Genomic DNA, 15418 nt, shown 5'->3' with positions numbered 1-15418 from the left:
TCTGTGGACCTTGAGGTAGAGTCCTTCTTTTAGGATTCACCAAACTACAAACATTATTTTGATTGCTTGTATCATTTGAAATGTCTCTTCTCTTAATTATATCATTACACAATTATGAGGGAATTTAGAAAACCATTTGTGTAAAGAACTGTATCTAAGAATGTAAGCTGTAGATTGCCATCATTGTTCATGTAGGAGAAATACACACACACACACACGCACACACACACATATTAGAAAGACAGACAGATAGGAAGGGAGAGAGAGATGAGAAGTGTCAACTCATAGTTACGGCACCTTCGTTGTTCATTGATTGCTTTCTCAGATGTGCCTGGACTGGGAGGCTCCAGCTGACCCAGTGACCGCATACTCAAGCCATTGACCTTGTGCTCCAAGCCAGCAACCTTTGGGCTCAAGCCAGCAACCTTTGGGTTTTGAACATGGGCCCTCAGCATCTCAGGTCGACGCTCTATCCACTGTGTCACCACCAGTCAGGCTAAGGGAAACATTTTTAATATGAAAATACTTTATAAGCAACTATACAATGATATTATTGGTAATTGTTGATTAACAACATATCCAATAGCAAAAAGGTACCATGAATTCATTAAGAATTTAAGTGATATTGTATTAAAATAAATTCTCAATGCATTTAAAAAATAACAAACATGAATTAAACATATCCATTAAAGATAATATTTAGTTTATATATGAGATTACCTGACATGCTGGTGTCTCCATGGCTGCCTATGGTTCACAGCCTTTTACTGAGAACAAGGGTGCACAGTAAGTCAGACTTTTATAACTCCCAGAAGCTTTTACTTGAGCCCTCCCTGTTATTAGCACCACCAATTGGTGTCTTCATAGTGAATCACTAGTCTCACAGGCAATTTTGTGAAGAAATTTTTCTCATTTTTAAGTATTTTTTTAATAAGGAAACACATTTTATATTTAGCACGTGGCCTCCTTAACTGAATATTATATTTGCAAGATTTAGTCACTAGTTGCTTATATTAGTATATTGTTTATTTTTATTGCTGTATAATATTCTCTTATCTGAACATACAATACTTTTTTTAAAAAATCAAATCTTTTGTTGATGGATATTGATATTGCTCTTAATTTGGATCTATTATGAAAAATACAGCCATGAACACTTTGCATCTTAATAAATGCCTTTCCTTGCACACATTTCAAGTGGCCCTATTTCTTAGAATGAAATTTCTAGGTTGTAGTCTATACATATGTTCAGCCTAGGTAAATACTGAAATATGATTCTTCAAATTAATACATGCACATTTCCACTCTATCCATATATCTGTAAGAATTCTCATTACTTCCAACCCTTGCCAAATATTGGTATTTTCTACATTTTTCTTTTCAGTGATTTTGATGGGTAGAAAATATTATCTCGCTATGATTTCAATATGCATTACCTTGAAGAATAGCAAAGTTAAGCAATTTTAAAGTATATTCACTTGTGATTTGGATATTGTTTTTGTATAAGTACCTATTTGAACCATTTGATCAATTGAATATTGGCTGTATTTTTAATGATTTATAGATTTCTCCATAAATTATATACATGAGTATAGATATACATATCTGACATGAGTCAGATATAGATACTGTATTGTAAATATTCTCTCTTACTTTTTGGCTTGAATTTTCTTAATAAATTTATCTATTATTTTTCTTAGATGAGAAGTTATTAATTTTAATGTAACCCAGCTCATTTCTCCTCACAGGCTGTTTTTATGATATATATATATATGATATATATATGATATATATATGATATATATATTATTTATTTATTTATTTTAGAGGGGGGAGGAGAGAAAGAGAGAAAGAGAAGAGAGGAAGAAGCAGCAAGCCTCAACTCCCATATAAAAAGGAAAGCCCAGGGTTTCAAACAAGTGACCTCAACATGATAAAGGTCATCTATGACAGACCCACAGCCAAGATCATACTCAATGGGCAAAAATGGAAAGAAATCCACTTAAGATCAGGAAAAAGGCAGAGGTGCCCCCTGTCACCACTGTTATTCAACATAGTTCTGGAAATCCTAGCCACAGCAATCAGACAAGAGAAAGAGATAAAAGGCATTCAAATTGGAAAAGACGAAACAAAACTATCATTATTTGCTGATGATATGATACTGTACTTAGAAAACCCTAAAGTCTCAGTCAAAAAACTACTGGACTTAATAAATGAATTCAACAAGGTGGCAGGATATAAAATCAATATTCAGAAATCAGTGGCATTTTTTTTTCAGAGACAGAGTCAGAGAGAGGAATAGATAGGGACACACAGACAGGAACGGAGAAAGATATGAAGCATCAATCATCAGTTTTTTGTTGTGACACCTTAGTTGTTCATTGATTGCTTTCTTATATGTGCCTTGACCATAGGTCTTCAGCAGACCGAGTAACCCCTTGCTCGAGCTAGCGACCTTGGTTCCAAGCTGGTGAGCTTTGCTCAAAGCAGATGAGCCTGTGCTCAAGCTTGTGACCTTGGGGTCTTGAACCTGGGTCCTCTACATCCCAGTCTGACACTCTATCCACTGTGCCACTGCCTGGTCAGGTCAGTGGCATTGTTATACACCAACAATGAACTATCTGAAAGAGAAATTAAGAAAACAATACCCTTCACTATTTCAACAAAATCAATACAGTACCTAGGAGTAAATTTAACCAAGGAGGTTAAAGACTTGTACTCAGAAAATTATAAAACATTGATAAAGGAAATCAAGGAAGATACAAACAAGTGAAAACATATACTGTGTTCATGGATAGGAAGAATAAACATCATTAAAATGTAAATATTACCCAAAGCAATCTATAAATTCAATGCAATTCCTATTAAAATGCCCATGACATGCTTCAAAGACATAGAAAAAATATTCCAAAAATTTATATGGAACCCAAAAAGAACACGAAGAGCCTCAGCAATCCTGAAAAAGAATAAAGTGGGGGGGTATCACACTTTCTGATATCAAGTTATACTACAAGGCCATTGTACTCAAAACAGCTTGGTACTGGCATAAGAACAGGCATACAGATCAATGGAACAGAACAGAGAACCCAGAAATAAACCCACACCTATATGGACAATTGATATTTGACAAAGGAGGTAAGACCATACAATGGAGTAAAGACAGTCTCTTTAACAAATGGTGTTGGGAAAATTGGACAGGTACTGAAAAGAATGAAACTGGATCACCAACTTACACCATTCACAAAAATAAACTCAAAATGGATAAAAGATTTAAATGTAAGTCATGAAACCATAAACATCTCGGAAAAAAACATAAGCAGTAAACTCTTTGACATCTCTCATAGCAATATATTTACTGATTTATCTCCACGGGCAAGTGAAATAAAGGACAGGATGAACAAATGGGACTATATGAAACTAAAAAGCTTTTGCACAGCTAAAGACACCATTAAAAAAATAAAAAGACAATGCTCACATTAAGAGAATATATTTGCCAATACATCTGATAAGGAGTTAATAACCAAAAATTTATAAAGAACTTGTAAAACTCAACATCAGGAAGGTAAACAATCCAATCAAAAAATGGGCAAAATAAATGAATAGACACTTCTCCAAAGAGGACATACAGATGGCCAACAGGCATATGAAAAAATGTTCTACATCACTAATTATTAGAGAAATGCAAATTAAAACCACAATGAGCTACTACCTCACACCTCTCAGAATGGCGCTTATTAACAAAACAACACATAACAGGTGCTGGCGAGGGTGCAGAGAAAGAGGAACCCTCCTGCACTGCTGTTGGGAATGCAGACTGGTGCAGCCACTGTGGAAAACAGTACGGCGATTCCTCAAAAAATTAAAAATAGATCTACCCTTTGACCCAGCTATCCCACTTTTAGGAATATATCCTATGAATACCAAATCACTGACTCAAAAGAAGAAATATACCTCCATGTTTACTGCAGCATTGTTTACAATAGCCAAGATCTGGAAACAGCCCAAGTGTCCTTCAGTGGACGAGTGGATTAAAAAGCAATGGTACATATACACAGTGGAATACTACGTGGCAACGACAAAGAAGAAAATCTTACCTTTTGCGACAACATGGATGGACCTGAAAACTATCATGCTAAGTAAAATAAGCCAGGCAGAGAAAAAAAAATATCATGTGACCTCACTCATTTGAGGAATCCAATGAACAATGTGAACTGAGGAACAGAATAGAGGCAGAGGCAGGATCAAAGGGACCAGAGGGAAAGTGGGAAAGGGGATGAGAGGATGAGATCAGAGAAAGGAAGGATATCAGTGAAATTATATATACATATCATAGCATTATAGAGAACAGGACAGCAAATCCTGGAGGGAAGGGTGGAAGGCATTTGGGGGAGGGGCAAAGCGGGGTGGGGGTGGGGGGAGATATATTCAGTGGGACACTTGAATTTATGTAAACACAATAAATTAAAATCATAAAAAAGAATTTTAAAATATTAAAGAAAAAATATTGAGCAATACCTGACACTAAACTAAACAATAAAACTGTTATTTTTTTTTTAAAGTAGTGGCCCAAATTGAGCATAAACTTTCAGTGTCTATCTACGTGACAGAAAATACAGGGTTCTGATTTCTGCAACTTATGCTTGAGACTCCACTTAATTCATACGCCTTTCTGAAACTTTCCAAAGACTTTGAGCTACTGTTCCTTTTTATTCTGATCCCATAGTACTTATTACAATTTTTTTCATGTCTTATTTTAATTATTTTAATTACTTGTCTATCTCCAGCACTAAAACAAGGTCAGAGTCTCTTTTGTTTACCCTTATTTCTGGCATTTGGTTGACGCTAAACACGTTGACTGAGTGAATAAACCACAGAATTCCTTACAACTCCATGATTAAGTTATCACTTACTAAAAATAGTTATGTTCAGGTGTTTCACAGGTAGGATTAGCCTAGGTATACCTTTAACTATACCTTTATTTCATTTACACATGTACTTACAGACACATTCTACATATCCTTACAAGCGTTATGCTGCTATTGCCAAAAGCTGCTTCATTGAAAAATATTAATAAACTCACAGCAGATAATAAGCCATCAACAGAAATAAATGTATTGAAATTTTATTAATAGGAATTTATTGACAATTTTTTAGTCTTGAATGTAATAAGCATGTTTTCCTAATTGAGATTTTTTACATCTATATCTATAATAATTGTAATTTAGTGATACTGTTTTCTGAATTGCCACTATGTTATATGTACTAAAACATTCCCTGTGAATTAAATGAATTTTCTCTTTAATACAAACACAGTAGTATTGAGATAAATGTTGTTTTAATGACATTAGAATATTCTTTTTCCATAAAGACTGATACGTGGCCACGAAGTGAATAGAATCCTAAATAATATTGTTAAAACAGTATGCAATTTTATATTTTATTGAATTTCTTAGGGTGACACTAGTGAACATAATTACTATACAAGTTTCAGGTGCTCAGTTCTACAACACATCACTGTACACCACATTGTATGTTCACTCCCACCAACAGTATGAAATTTTAAAGCATAGATGGTTTTGATTATATAGGAAAAAGATTTGACTTTTTTTTCTTTCATTACTGCAACTGTATGAAATTTTATGAGGATTATTTCCAACATTCATTACTACGCTGGGGCACAACTCTGCTGGATTGTACTTTCCTGCTAATCAGAGGTGACTTCCATATCTTAGATTTATAATATTAAAAATTCAGGAAAAAATTTAAATAACCTGATGTTTTTCTAGTTTAAATTGAGATGTTCTTATCCTTCATTATTCTCACTTAGGCAAATTGGGAAAGTGACATTCATGTTGTCCATATATATATATATATATATATATATATATATATATATATATATATATAGTGTCTGTTTTCTTATAACATTCCAATTCCTCTGATACATCATGTGATTTTATATGTGTTCCTTATAAATATTTAAACTAGGACAAAATAGCATCTGTGCAAAAGCAGAAAGTAAAATTAACAAAAGCTAGCTGTTAATCAGCATATTGCTCTGGTTAACCAAGATGGCTAGGCTCCTGCTTCTCAAATGTCAGCCAAGGGGGGCGGTGTGCACAGGTGACTTTATTTAGACACGCCTGTGTCTGAGACTTTCACAGACATCCATCAGTGTGATCCCATTCAAGCAACCATTTTCCAAGGGCATGTGTGACCAAACTTTCTAGGGTACAATTACCTAGAAAAATCTGAACTTGCATAATATTCTAGGAGACACTATGTTTTCACTCTTGAGTTTCTTGCTACTTTACTTCTCTGTAGCTGTATTTTTAAATGATTTGAGCTTTCATTCACTTGAAGGATTGTTTTATTTTTAATATCCAGCGTCCTTGGTTTGTGATGTAACTGGGTGAATTTTGCATTCTGATTGAATTATATCCCTTCAATTTTATGTGGTGAACCTAAACAGCTTAGCCATTGCTGATATAAAATGTGTATCTTATATTTGTCATATAGTCAGATCTCTTCTATCCTTGTGCTTGTTGTTTTGTTTTTGCTATTCTATTTTAATGTGTCTACCACATGCACACTTGAAAATGAGACCATGTAACAGAAGACATATACTAATAATATTAATTAATTAAACATCACAGTTCCCATTGTTACATATTTTATACTTTTAGTTTTATTCAAAACTTCTGGTAACAAAAGTTAACAATATAATGAAAGTACACAACTATTTTCCCATTAAAGAATTATTTTCTGTAATTTAGTATTTAGTGTTTTGGATTCCATTTCACAAGCTGTTTCTAGTGTATTGTTAAAATGAAGAAACTTCATTTCCCTGGAAACCCTGCACTGTGAAAGCTGTCCCTGCCCTCAGGGACCTGGGTACTGGACACTGTAGGTCTGTTTTTTCTTCTAGCCCCAAGACACCTACCACGAATTTTCAAGACAGACCCCACAGAGAGGGGTCTGCTGGGCTTCCAGTAGTCCCAAAAGGTGGCCAGCGATGTGAGCCCAGCCCAGGAGGTGCTGTCCACATGGGCAGTGAGTGCAGCAAGCTGACTTTGAGTGAGTGGCATTAGTGTTCCCTGTGACCGTGTCTCTCTCTCTCTTTCTCTTGAGCATGTCAGTTTCTAACCTCCACAATCAGGGTTTCAATTCAGTGAGTCTGGTTGAGGTCCAAACACACATAGTTCTTTTTTTTGTTGTGTGTGTGACTGAGACAGAGTGAGAGACAGAGAGAGGGACAGACAGGCAGGAAGGGAGAGAGATGAGAAGCATCAATTCTTCATTGCAGCTCCTTAGTTGTTCACTAATTGCTTTCTCATATATGCTTTGACTGGGGGGGGGGGCTGCAGCAGAGCGAGTGACCCCTTGCTCAAGCCAGTGACCTTGGGCTGAAGCCAACAACCATGCGGTCATGTCTATGATCCCACACTCAAGCTAGTGACCCTGCGCTCAAGATAGTGAGCCCCCACTCAAGCCGGCGACCTCAGGGCTTTGAACCTGGGTCCTCTGCATCCCAGTTTGACACTCTTATCCACTGTGCCACTGTTAGGTCAGGCCAAACACACGTAGTTCTAGCTAGGACCCTGCTGGAACTTATGCTGCTAATCTGAGGAGCACGCTGTGAGAGCCACTGCTTTATAGGATCTTCTGTGGCCATAGGTCACTTTTCATTTCTGCAGATTGTCTGGATTGTCTTGTGTTAGACTCCTGAAATTTCTTATGGTGGTAAAATTGCAGGTGTCCTAGCAAAGGAACATTCTGGCAGTGCTGGTGGGCATCCTGTGGTGCCTGCAGCCTCATAGGTGGAGATTTCCTCCGGAAAACATAGGCAAGGAAACGTTGCCTATGTTTCCTTTCCTTGGAAGGGAAGAATTGATCCAATCCTTCATTTCTGATGACATTATTGCATATATAGAAAATCCTCAGAAATTCACACAAAAACTATCCGAATCAGTGATGAAGTACTGATTTATGCTACAACATGATGGACTTTGACAGCACTATGTTAGTATAAACAATAGACATAAAAAGCTACATATTGTATGATTCTATTTGTATGGAGTATCTAGAATAGGAAAATCTATAGAGACAGAAAGTAGATTAGTGGGGGGAGGGGAGCATGGAGAATGAATGCTAATAGGTTAGCACTTGTTTCGAGGGATGAACACATTCCAGAATTAGACAGCAATGATGGCTGCCCAAAGTGTGAATATGTTATAAAACACCAAATTATATACTTTTAAAATGTTGAAAGTGGTTAATTTTATAGTATGAAAATTCTACCTCAGTAAAAATATCAGTAGGAACATCTGGCATTTAGAAAAACTAATCCTGTGCTCTTATGTGGTATATTTCACCAAATTTCAAGGATGTGATCCTTAAGAAGGTGAATTCAGAAATAAAAGAAATAGATAATTAGGAAAGTTCAACATGTTTGTAAATAAAGACAAATATTTCTAAAAAGCAATGGTTAAGGACAAATACAGTGGAAATAGAAACATGTTTCAACCTTTATTGAAGGGAAAATACTAATTACATGCCACACTGGCTGATTGTAACTTCAAGTCATTATGCTTAGAGGAAAATGTAGTAGCTCCAAAGGAAAAAACAGAAGGGATGAAATCAAGGAGCTCATTCCCTGCTTCAAGGTGTTGGGAAAAAGAAAATGGATTTAAATAAAATAATTCAAAGGAAAATAATAAAAACAGAATTCAGTGCTTAGAAAAAAGTCTGACATGGATATGACCAGGAAAATCACAGTGTGGTTCTGAAAACAAGAAAGTAAATTGGGACAGCTCTGGAATGATTCCTAGGGGTGGGGGGAGAACAAGACAGATAGAGAGAAGGACTAAGAGAGAGGGAGGGAGGAAGGAACTGCTATCATATTAGATATGAACAGGAGAGAGCACTACAAATGCTCATGTGCAAAAGCACGAGAAACTCTTACAAGCCATTATATGCCAATGAGTTTGACTCTTTAGATAAAATGGACTACCTCCTAGAAAGTCAAATTGGTAGCAAATTTGCACAAAAAAGAAATAGAAAATGTAAATATTTTTCAGTCAAGTAAAGGAACTGAATTACATCATTCGAAACCTTCCCCTAAAAGCCTGTTTAGTTTGATCATCTGTGAATTCTAGTAAACATTTAAGGAAGACATAGGTGACTCCTGCATGAGCTCTTCTAAAGAGCAGGTGGTGGAACACTCCTAAACCTCTTCAATTGGCCTTTACACTAAAACATGACCAGGACATTACGAGAAAAAAAAAACAACGACTTACAAGACAATCTCATAAATAAGCATACATGCAAAATTGTAACACAATGTTAGTATACTGAATCTAAAAATATATACAGAGGATTATTTACCACAAACAAGTTTTGTTTATTCCAGAAATTTAAAGTTAACTTAATATTAAAAAATGGATCAATATATAATATTTCACCATATTTTTAGAATAAATGAGAAACATTACATACTCATGTTTTAAAGAAATCCTTAGTTTTCCCATTTTTCTGTTCAGCAAACACAGGTGCAATAGCATTTCTGTCACCATTGCTGCAGTTTCGGAGCTCCTCGTAAGCACTATAATAAATGTGTCACCTGCCAAGGGCATTCTTCCTCAGTAAAGCTCATGAACGGCAGGACCATTTGGATCACATGTCTGACGTGACTTTTCCCTCTGTCCCTCTTGAACTCTCTCTGAAGTTACAAAGGAAGGGGAACGGTCATCTTTGTATGGCTCTCATAATTACTGAAATGGAGTCACACAGCCTTTCTGCACCCACCTGGGCATTTCTTAAAGCATTGTTAGAAATTTCTTAAAGCATTGTTAGAAATGGAAGGGATGGTTTTGTTTGTCGGAGGTGACTGCTGCTCAGAGATGGGGTCTCCTCACTTTGAATTTCTGTCTGTTGCCTTGGCTTGAGGTGAGAGAGGTCACCCATTCCAAATAAAATCTGCCTATGAAATGACCACTCACCGCCAGACTATTTTTTTCTTTTTTGCTATTCAAATACAATTTAAAAGTTAAAGCCTTATCAAAAGTTAATGTTATAAGCACACCACAACTGCTTCTTAACATTGATTTACTTAGCCTTATTATTTCTTTCTCTGATATAAATTACTAATTAAATGCAAAATTGTAATTTGGGTAATCTATAGTTGGTGTGAAAAATGTGACTATTAAATGCTATATCATCTGTCACCACAATGATATTCTTATTCTTTCTACACCCATCAAATCAAGGAAAGCCTGACCAGGCGGTGGCACAGTTGATAGAGCGTCGAACTGGGATGCGGAGGACCCAGGTTCGAGACCCCGAGGTTGCCAGCTTGAGTGTGGGCTCATCTGGTTTGAGGAAAGTTCATCAGCTTGGACCCAAGGTCGCTGGTTCGAGCAAGGGGTTACTCGGTCTGCTGTAGCCCCATGGTCAAGGCACATGTGAGAGAGTGGTTGATGAACAACTTAAGGTGTTGCAATGAAAAACTAATGATTGATGCTTCTCATCTCTCTTCGTTCCTGTCTGTCTGTCTGTCTCTCTCTCTCTCTCTCTCTCTGTGACTCTCTGTCTCTGTAAAAAAAAAAGAAAGAAAAATCAAGGGAAAATTCATACAATTTTGGGTTCTTCCCTATGTTAATGACAACAACAAAAACAATAGCAGAGGCTACATTTAGAACCTACAATGAGATGATTATGTGAGTTTTTCATGTCCTATTTACATCCTAGAAGAGAGCTTTTCTTTCCATGTTATTCATTTAGACCAAAGATATACTTTTAACCTGATGCAAACAAATTCATGGGTTTGGACAAGCCAATGACCTTTTCTAAATACATAAACTTACAAATACTGGGGCCAGCTGGTAGTTTCCTGCATTACAGGATTATGTGAGCTTGTTCTGTGAATCAAGGCCATGAGGACATGAGCAGATGTGGAAGAGGGCATGAGAAAGACCCTGCAGGACCAGGCACAGGGCCAACACCCGGCCTCCTCTTCCTGATCTCTGATCTCATTCTGTGTGCTGTGTCGTTAGGGTCCACTGTATTGTTTTGTAGGTCCTTTTCAGGCACGTGTCTTTTTAACTTTAGTTGGCTTGAATGTATTCCTATCATTACAATCAAATGAGGTTTAGTGATAAATTACCCCTCTGCTTCTTGTATTCTGTTATTTGGAGCAGTCTTCAAGATATGATGTTATATCATGATTTTTCATGAATATACTTTTAAAGTAGACTATAAGATTGGTTAATAGTTTTACTGATGTCATGTCATGTAGCATGTTTTGAAATAAACATCTTTACCTTAAAAACATTAGTGGATTTCTCATATAGCCCAATACTGAGGAAAAAGAAGAGCACATGAAGGTTACATAAGCCTAAGGAGGAAGAATGAATAGAACAGGTTAATAATTGCAGGGGTTGTGCACAAAATTCCAGGATCTCAAATTTAATTATGTGTTAATATTTATTAATATGTTATTTAGAATGCTTTTTATGCTAGTAAAAAAAGAGCCAATTAAAAGGATAAAGCTATTAACTATATAAAAAAAGCAAATTATTTTGTGGTGGTCAGCAAGGACTCTGGTTCTGTTGGTCTTGTCACGCAGCTGACCTCCATGTGTTGGCCAGAGTCATTCATCTTGTCCCTTCATATGTCCATGATGCTGCAGACCCTGTGATGCAGCTCAGCCTTGTCCAAAACATAGAGGGTAGTTGCCCGTCTTTGAAGTATTGGAATCTAGATTTTCACCAAAGTCCCCCCTCCACACATCATCTCCTAAATCCCATTGGCAAAAGTTTCTGGTGTGCTCTATCAGCTAAGAAGATCAAGAAGATTGTGGATATTCTCTTCTTACCCTCAAATGTGCCATTTGGATAAGTTATGACTGTTTTAGTTTTGGTGACCTGCCTAGGCCTTAGGAATTTAGGGTCTTGGAAAAATAAAAAAGCAAATATCTGGTATTTTTACTCTCTGTTGAGGTAAGTGTCTGGTCAGGGATAAAGTAATGCTTTGGAGTAGGTAACCAATAATGTCTGCTACATGTTAAGTACTAAACCATTTATAGTTTTTGATTATGAAATTAGGTATTATATGCATTAGATAAATGGTTATACTAAAATTCTGTGTGATGATTTGGGTGTCTTTGTGAATTTAGGAAGAAGTATCAATGAATCAATTTTATTATTGGAAGAAATTCAATTTTATCTCCTATATCAAAATATAAGATAAGATGAGCAACTTCTCTATTTTTGACCTATTTTTATTACTGTTGATGAGATTCTAAATGTTTTCTTTGGCTTTCCTTTAGAATTAGATCCAGTGACCCAACAACTTATGCTCCAGACAGCTAAACCAACTTTTGACCATCTGACAGATGTAAGTAAAATATTCAAGTTATAATAACTGTCACTGTTCATGGTAATTCAATGCAAAAAAAATCTATTACATGTTAATTTTATAAGCAAGCCTATAATATTATCTACTCTCTAGAATAGAGTAGAATAAGATACTTGTGTAAGTTGTAAATGATCCATCTACTTACTCATGTGTTGTAATATTACTTATGGTAATATATTTGGTAACATGCTGTTTTATAACAGACTACAAAGACTTTCCTAGCCTGTCTCAATAAAAGTATACCATATAATCAGCCTTACAAAGCAGAATGTCATGTGTTATTTTCTCCTAGGATTTTATAGTTTTAGGCCTTTATTCCATTGTGACTTGACTTTTGTGTATGCTGTGGGATAAGAGTCCAATTTCATTCTTTTGCATACTAGCAATATGTGCAACATAGATGAACCTTGAGGATCTTATGGTAAATAAAATAAGCCAGTCACATAGGGACAAATACAGAATGATTCCACTTATCTGAGGTATATAAATTAGGCTCATGGAGGAGGGGTATGGGAAGTTGCTAATCCATGAATATAAAGTCTCAGTTATGGAGAGTAATACGTTCTAGAGATCTAGTGTACAACATTGTGCTTATAGATAACAATACATTATTATACACTCAAGTCTGTTAAGAGGGTAAATCTTATGGGAAGTGCTTTCACCACAATGAAAAGAGTAAAAGGGTTTTACATTTTTAAGTACAAACATTTAAACAGATGTTTAAAGCCATGAATCATTATTTTTTAGTTGTACATGTTCTTCTTATGATAATAAAGCATTCCTCATAGTTACAATAAGTATACCTTACGCTGATCTCTATAAAACTTGTTTCTATATTAGGTTATACAATGCATAGAGGTCTGCATTAGACTATTTAGTTAGTTTATGCTAGAATATTGAATAACAAACAGAAATACGAAGAAAATCTTGAGCAATTTTATGATATAATGAAGAACATGGAGAAAATTCAAGTCACTAACATTCTAGCAGGTCTGAACAAAGCCTGATGGCCAGATGATATTGCTTTGCATAAAGAGCAATTATATCCCAAAGAGCCCCCGGCCACATGTCTGCAGTGGGTTTTTGTAGAGGTGGCAGTCTATGATGTGTGATATAACAAAATGGTAGCCAAGTCCAAGGGAAGAGGAAACGGGTTGACAGTTTGACCAAACAGGGTCTTTGAGGTCCAAAACCCTGAAGGGAATTATTAAAGACTGATGTGTTTATAGGGGGGTGCTTTGTGCTTGCCCTCCCTGCTTTCCCCCACAAAACCCTTTGATAAATTCACATGTCACTTTGATGCTTCTTTATCGTTGAATTTGAACACAGGTTGAAACCCTCTTTAAGACTAAAGTGTGGTAAAGAAAGGTCCCCAAAAGGGGATGACATCTGGGTTGTATTTTGAGAACTCATCTGGGGTTTGGAAGTGAAGGTGCAGCTCTCAGGTCCATTTTGAATGAAATCATCATGAGGAAAGTGATACCAGAGCATTTCCTCACTGAAGTTGCCAAACGACACAAACCATGATGGTTGTTGGCATGTGACTTTGTAGAAGAGTGACGTTGTGAGATGAGCATTTGCCAAGTACACAGTTTAATACTAAGAGACTCAAATAAGGGGCCAAATGTATATACCATTTTATGTCTGAGAGAAGGAATGAAAAAATTTTGTTCTGAAGTTTGATGTTGGCAGTGGATATGGAATTGAAACACAACAGGAAACTGGTTTCTTAAGACAGTTAAACCTTTCCAGGATTGTAATGAGATGTCCATGGTGGACGTCACCTATAGGGTAGCATTGCCTGGATAAAGTACCCTCTTGTGTAATTGATCATCAACTGAGTGGTAGAATTATTTGGGGAGATTAAAAGCTACACAAAAATAGAGAAACGTATCTGGATGTAATGCCAGTGACATGGATTTGTGTCACTGAGATGCTCAGGAGTAGCATCCATGAAGTATAAAAATGAAAGAGATTAGAAAATCATTTGCAAGACCAGTCCTAGGATTATGTAAGGTGGACACCTGTTTGTGTTACTGTAAGAATATTATGAATTGGAAAGTAGATAAGATTAAGATACAAGCCTGACCAGGCAGTGGCACAGTGGATAGAGTGTCGGACTAGGATGAGGAGGACCCAGGTTCGAGACCTCAAGGTTGCCAGCTTGAGCGTGGGCTCATCTGGTTTGAGCAAAGCTCACCTGCTTGGACCCAAAGTCACTGGCTCGAGCAAGGGGTTACTCAGTCTGCCGTAGCCCCACGGTCAAGGTACATATGAGAAAGCAATCAATGAACAACTAAGGCAGGGGTCGGGAAACTTTTTGTCTGAGAGAGCCATGAACGCCACATATTTTAAAATGTAATTCCATGATAGCCATACAACGACCCATGTATATTACGCATTATCCAATAAAAATTTGGTGTTGTCCTAGAGGACAGATGTGATTGGCTCCAGCACCTGCAACCATGAACATGAGTAGTAAGAAATGAATGGATTGTAATACATGAGAATGTTTTATATTTTTAACGTTATTATTTTTTTTTATTAAATATTTGTCTGCAAGCCAGATGCAGCCATCAAAAGAGCCACATCTGGCTCATGAGCCATAGGTTTCCGACTCCTGAACTAAGGTGTCACAATGAAAAACTAATAATTGATGCTTCTCATCTCTCTCCATTCTTGTCTCTCTGTCCCTATCTGTCCCTCTATTTGACTCTCTCTCTCTCTGTAAAAAAAAAAAAAAAAAAAACAATAAAAAAAGATTAAGATACAAGATTCTGATTGTAAGTCAAAAAGACAGGTAATAAAAGACTCCTGCATGTATATTAAAATTCTTGACTTGGTAGTAAGCCTTTTGATAAGATGATATAGATGAAACACTAGAACCACCTAGAGATAGTCACTTCAAGAGCAATTTATAAATTAGCTTTTCTGAAAGTACCTTGAATTCATTAAAATCAAAATCTCTTTCCTGCTCTCTGTCTCTCAGTAAAGCTGATTC

General features: G+C 36.3%; 1 protein-coding gene across 1 annotated transcript in view; it reads left to right on the top strand.

Moving 5' to 3' along the window:
- The window catches only part of CNBD1 (cyclic nucleotide binding domain containing 1), a 342163-nt gene that overhangs the window by 281852 nt on the left and 44893 nt on the right, over positions 1-15418 (top strand). Inside the window, exon 11 of the mRNA XM_066372735.1 lies at positions 12329-12396. Within this exon, the coding sequence (XP_066228832.1) occupies positions 12329-12396 (68 nt within the window). The remainder of the gene's footprint in view (positions 1-12328; positions 12397-15418) is intronic.

The sequence above is a fragment of the Saccopteryx leptura genome, chromosome 3 (assembly GCF_036850995.1).
Source record: "Saccopteryx leptura isolate mSacLep1 chromosome 3, mSacLep1_pri_phased_curated, whole genome shotgun sequence".
Classification (NCBI taxonomy): Eukaryota; Metazoa; Chordata; class Mammalia; order Chiroptera; family Emballonuridae; genus Saccopteryx; species Saccopteryx leptura.
This window is presented reverse-complemented; position numbering and strand designations above follow the sequence as displayed.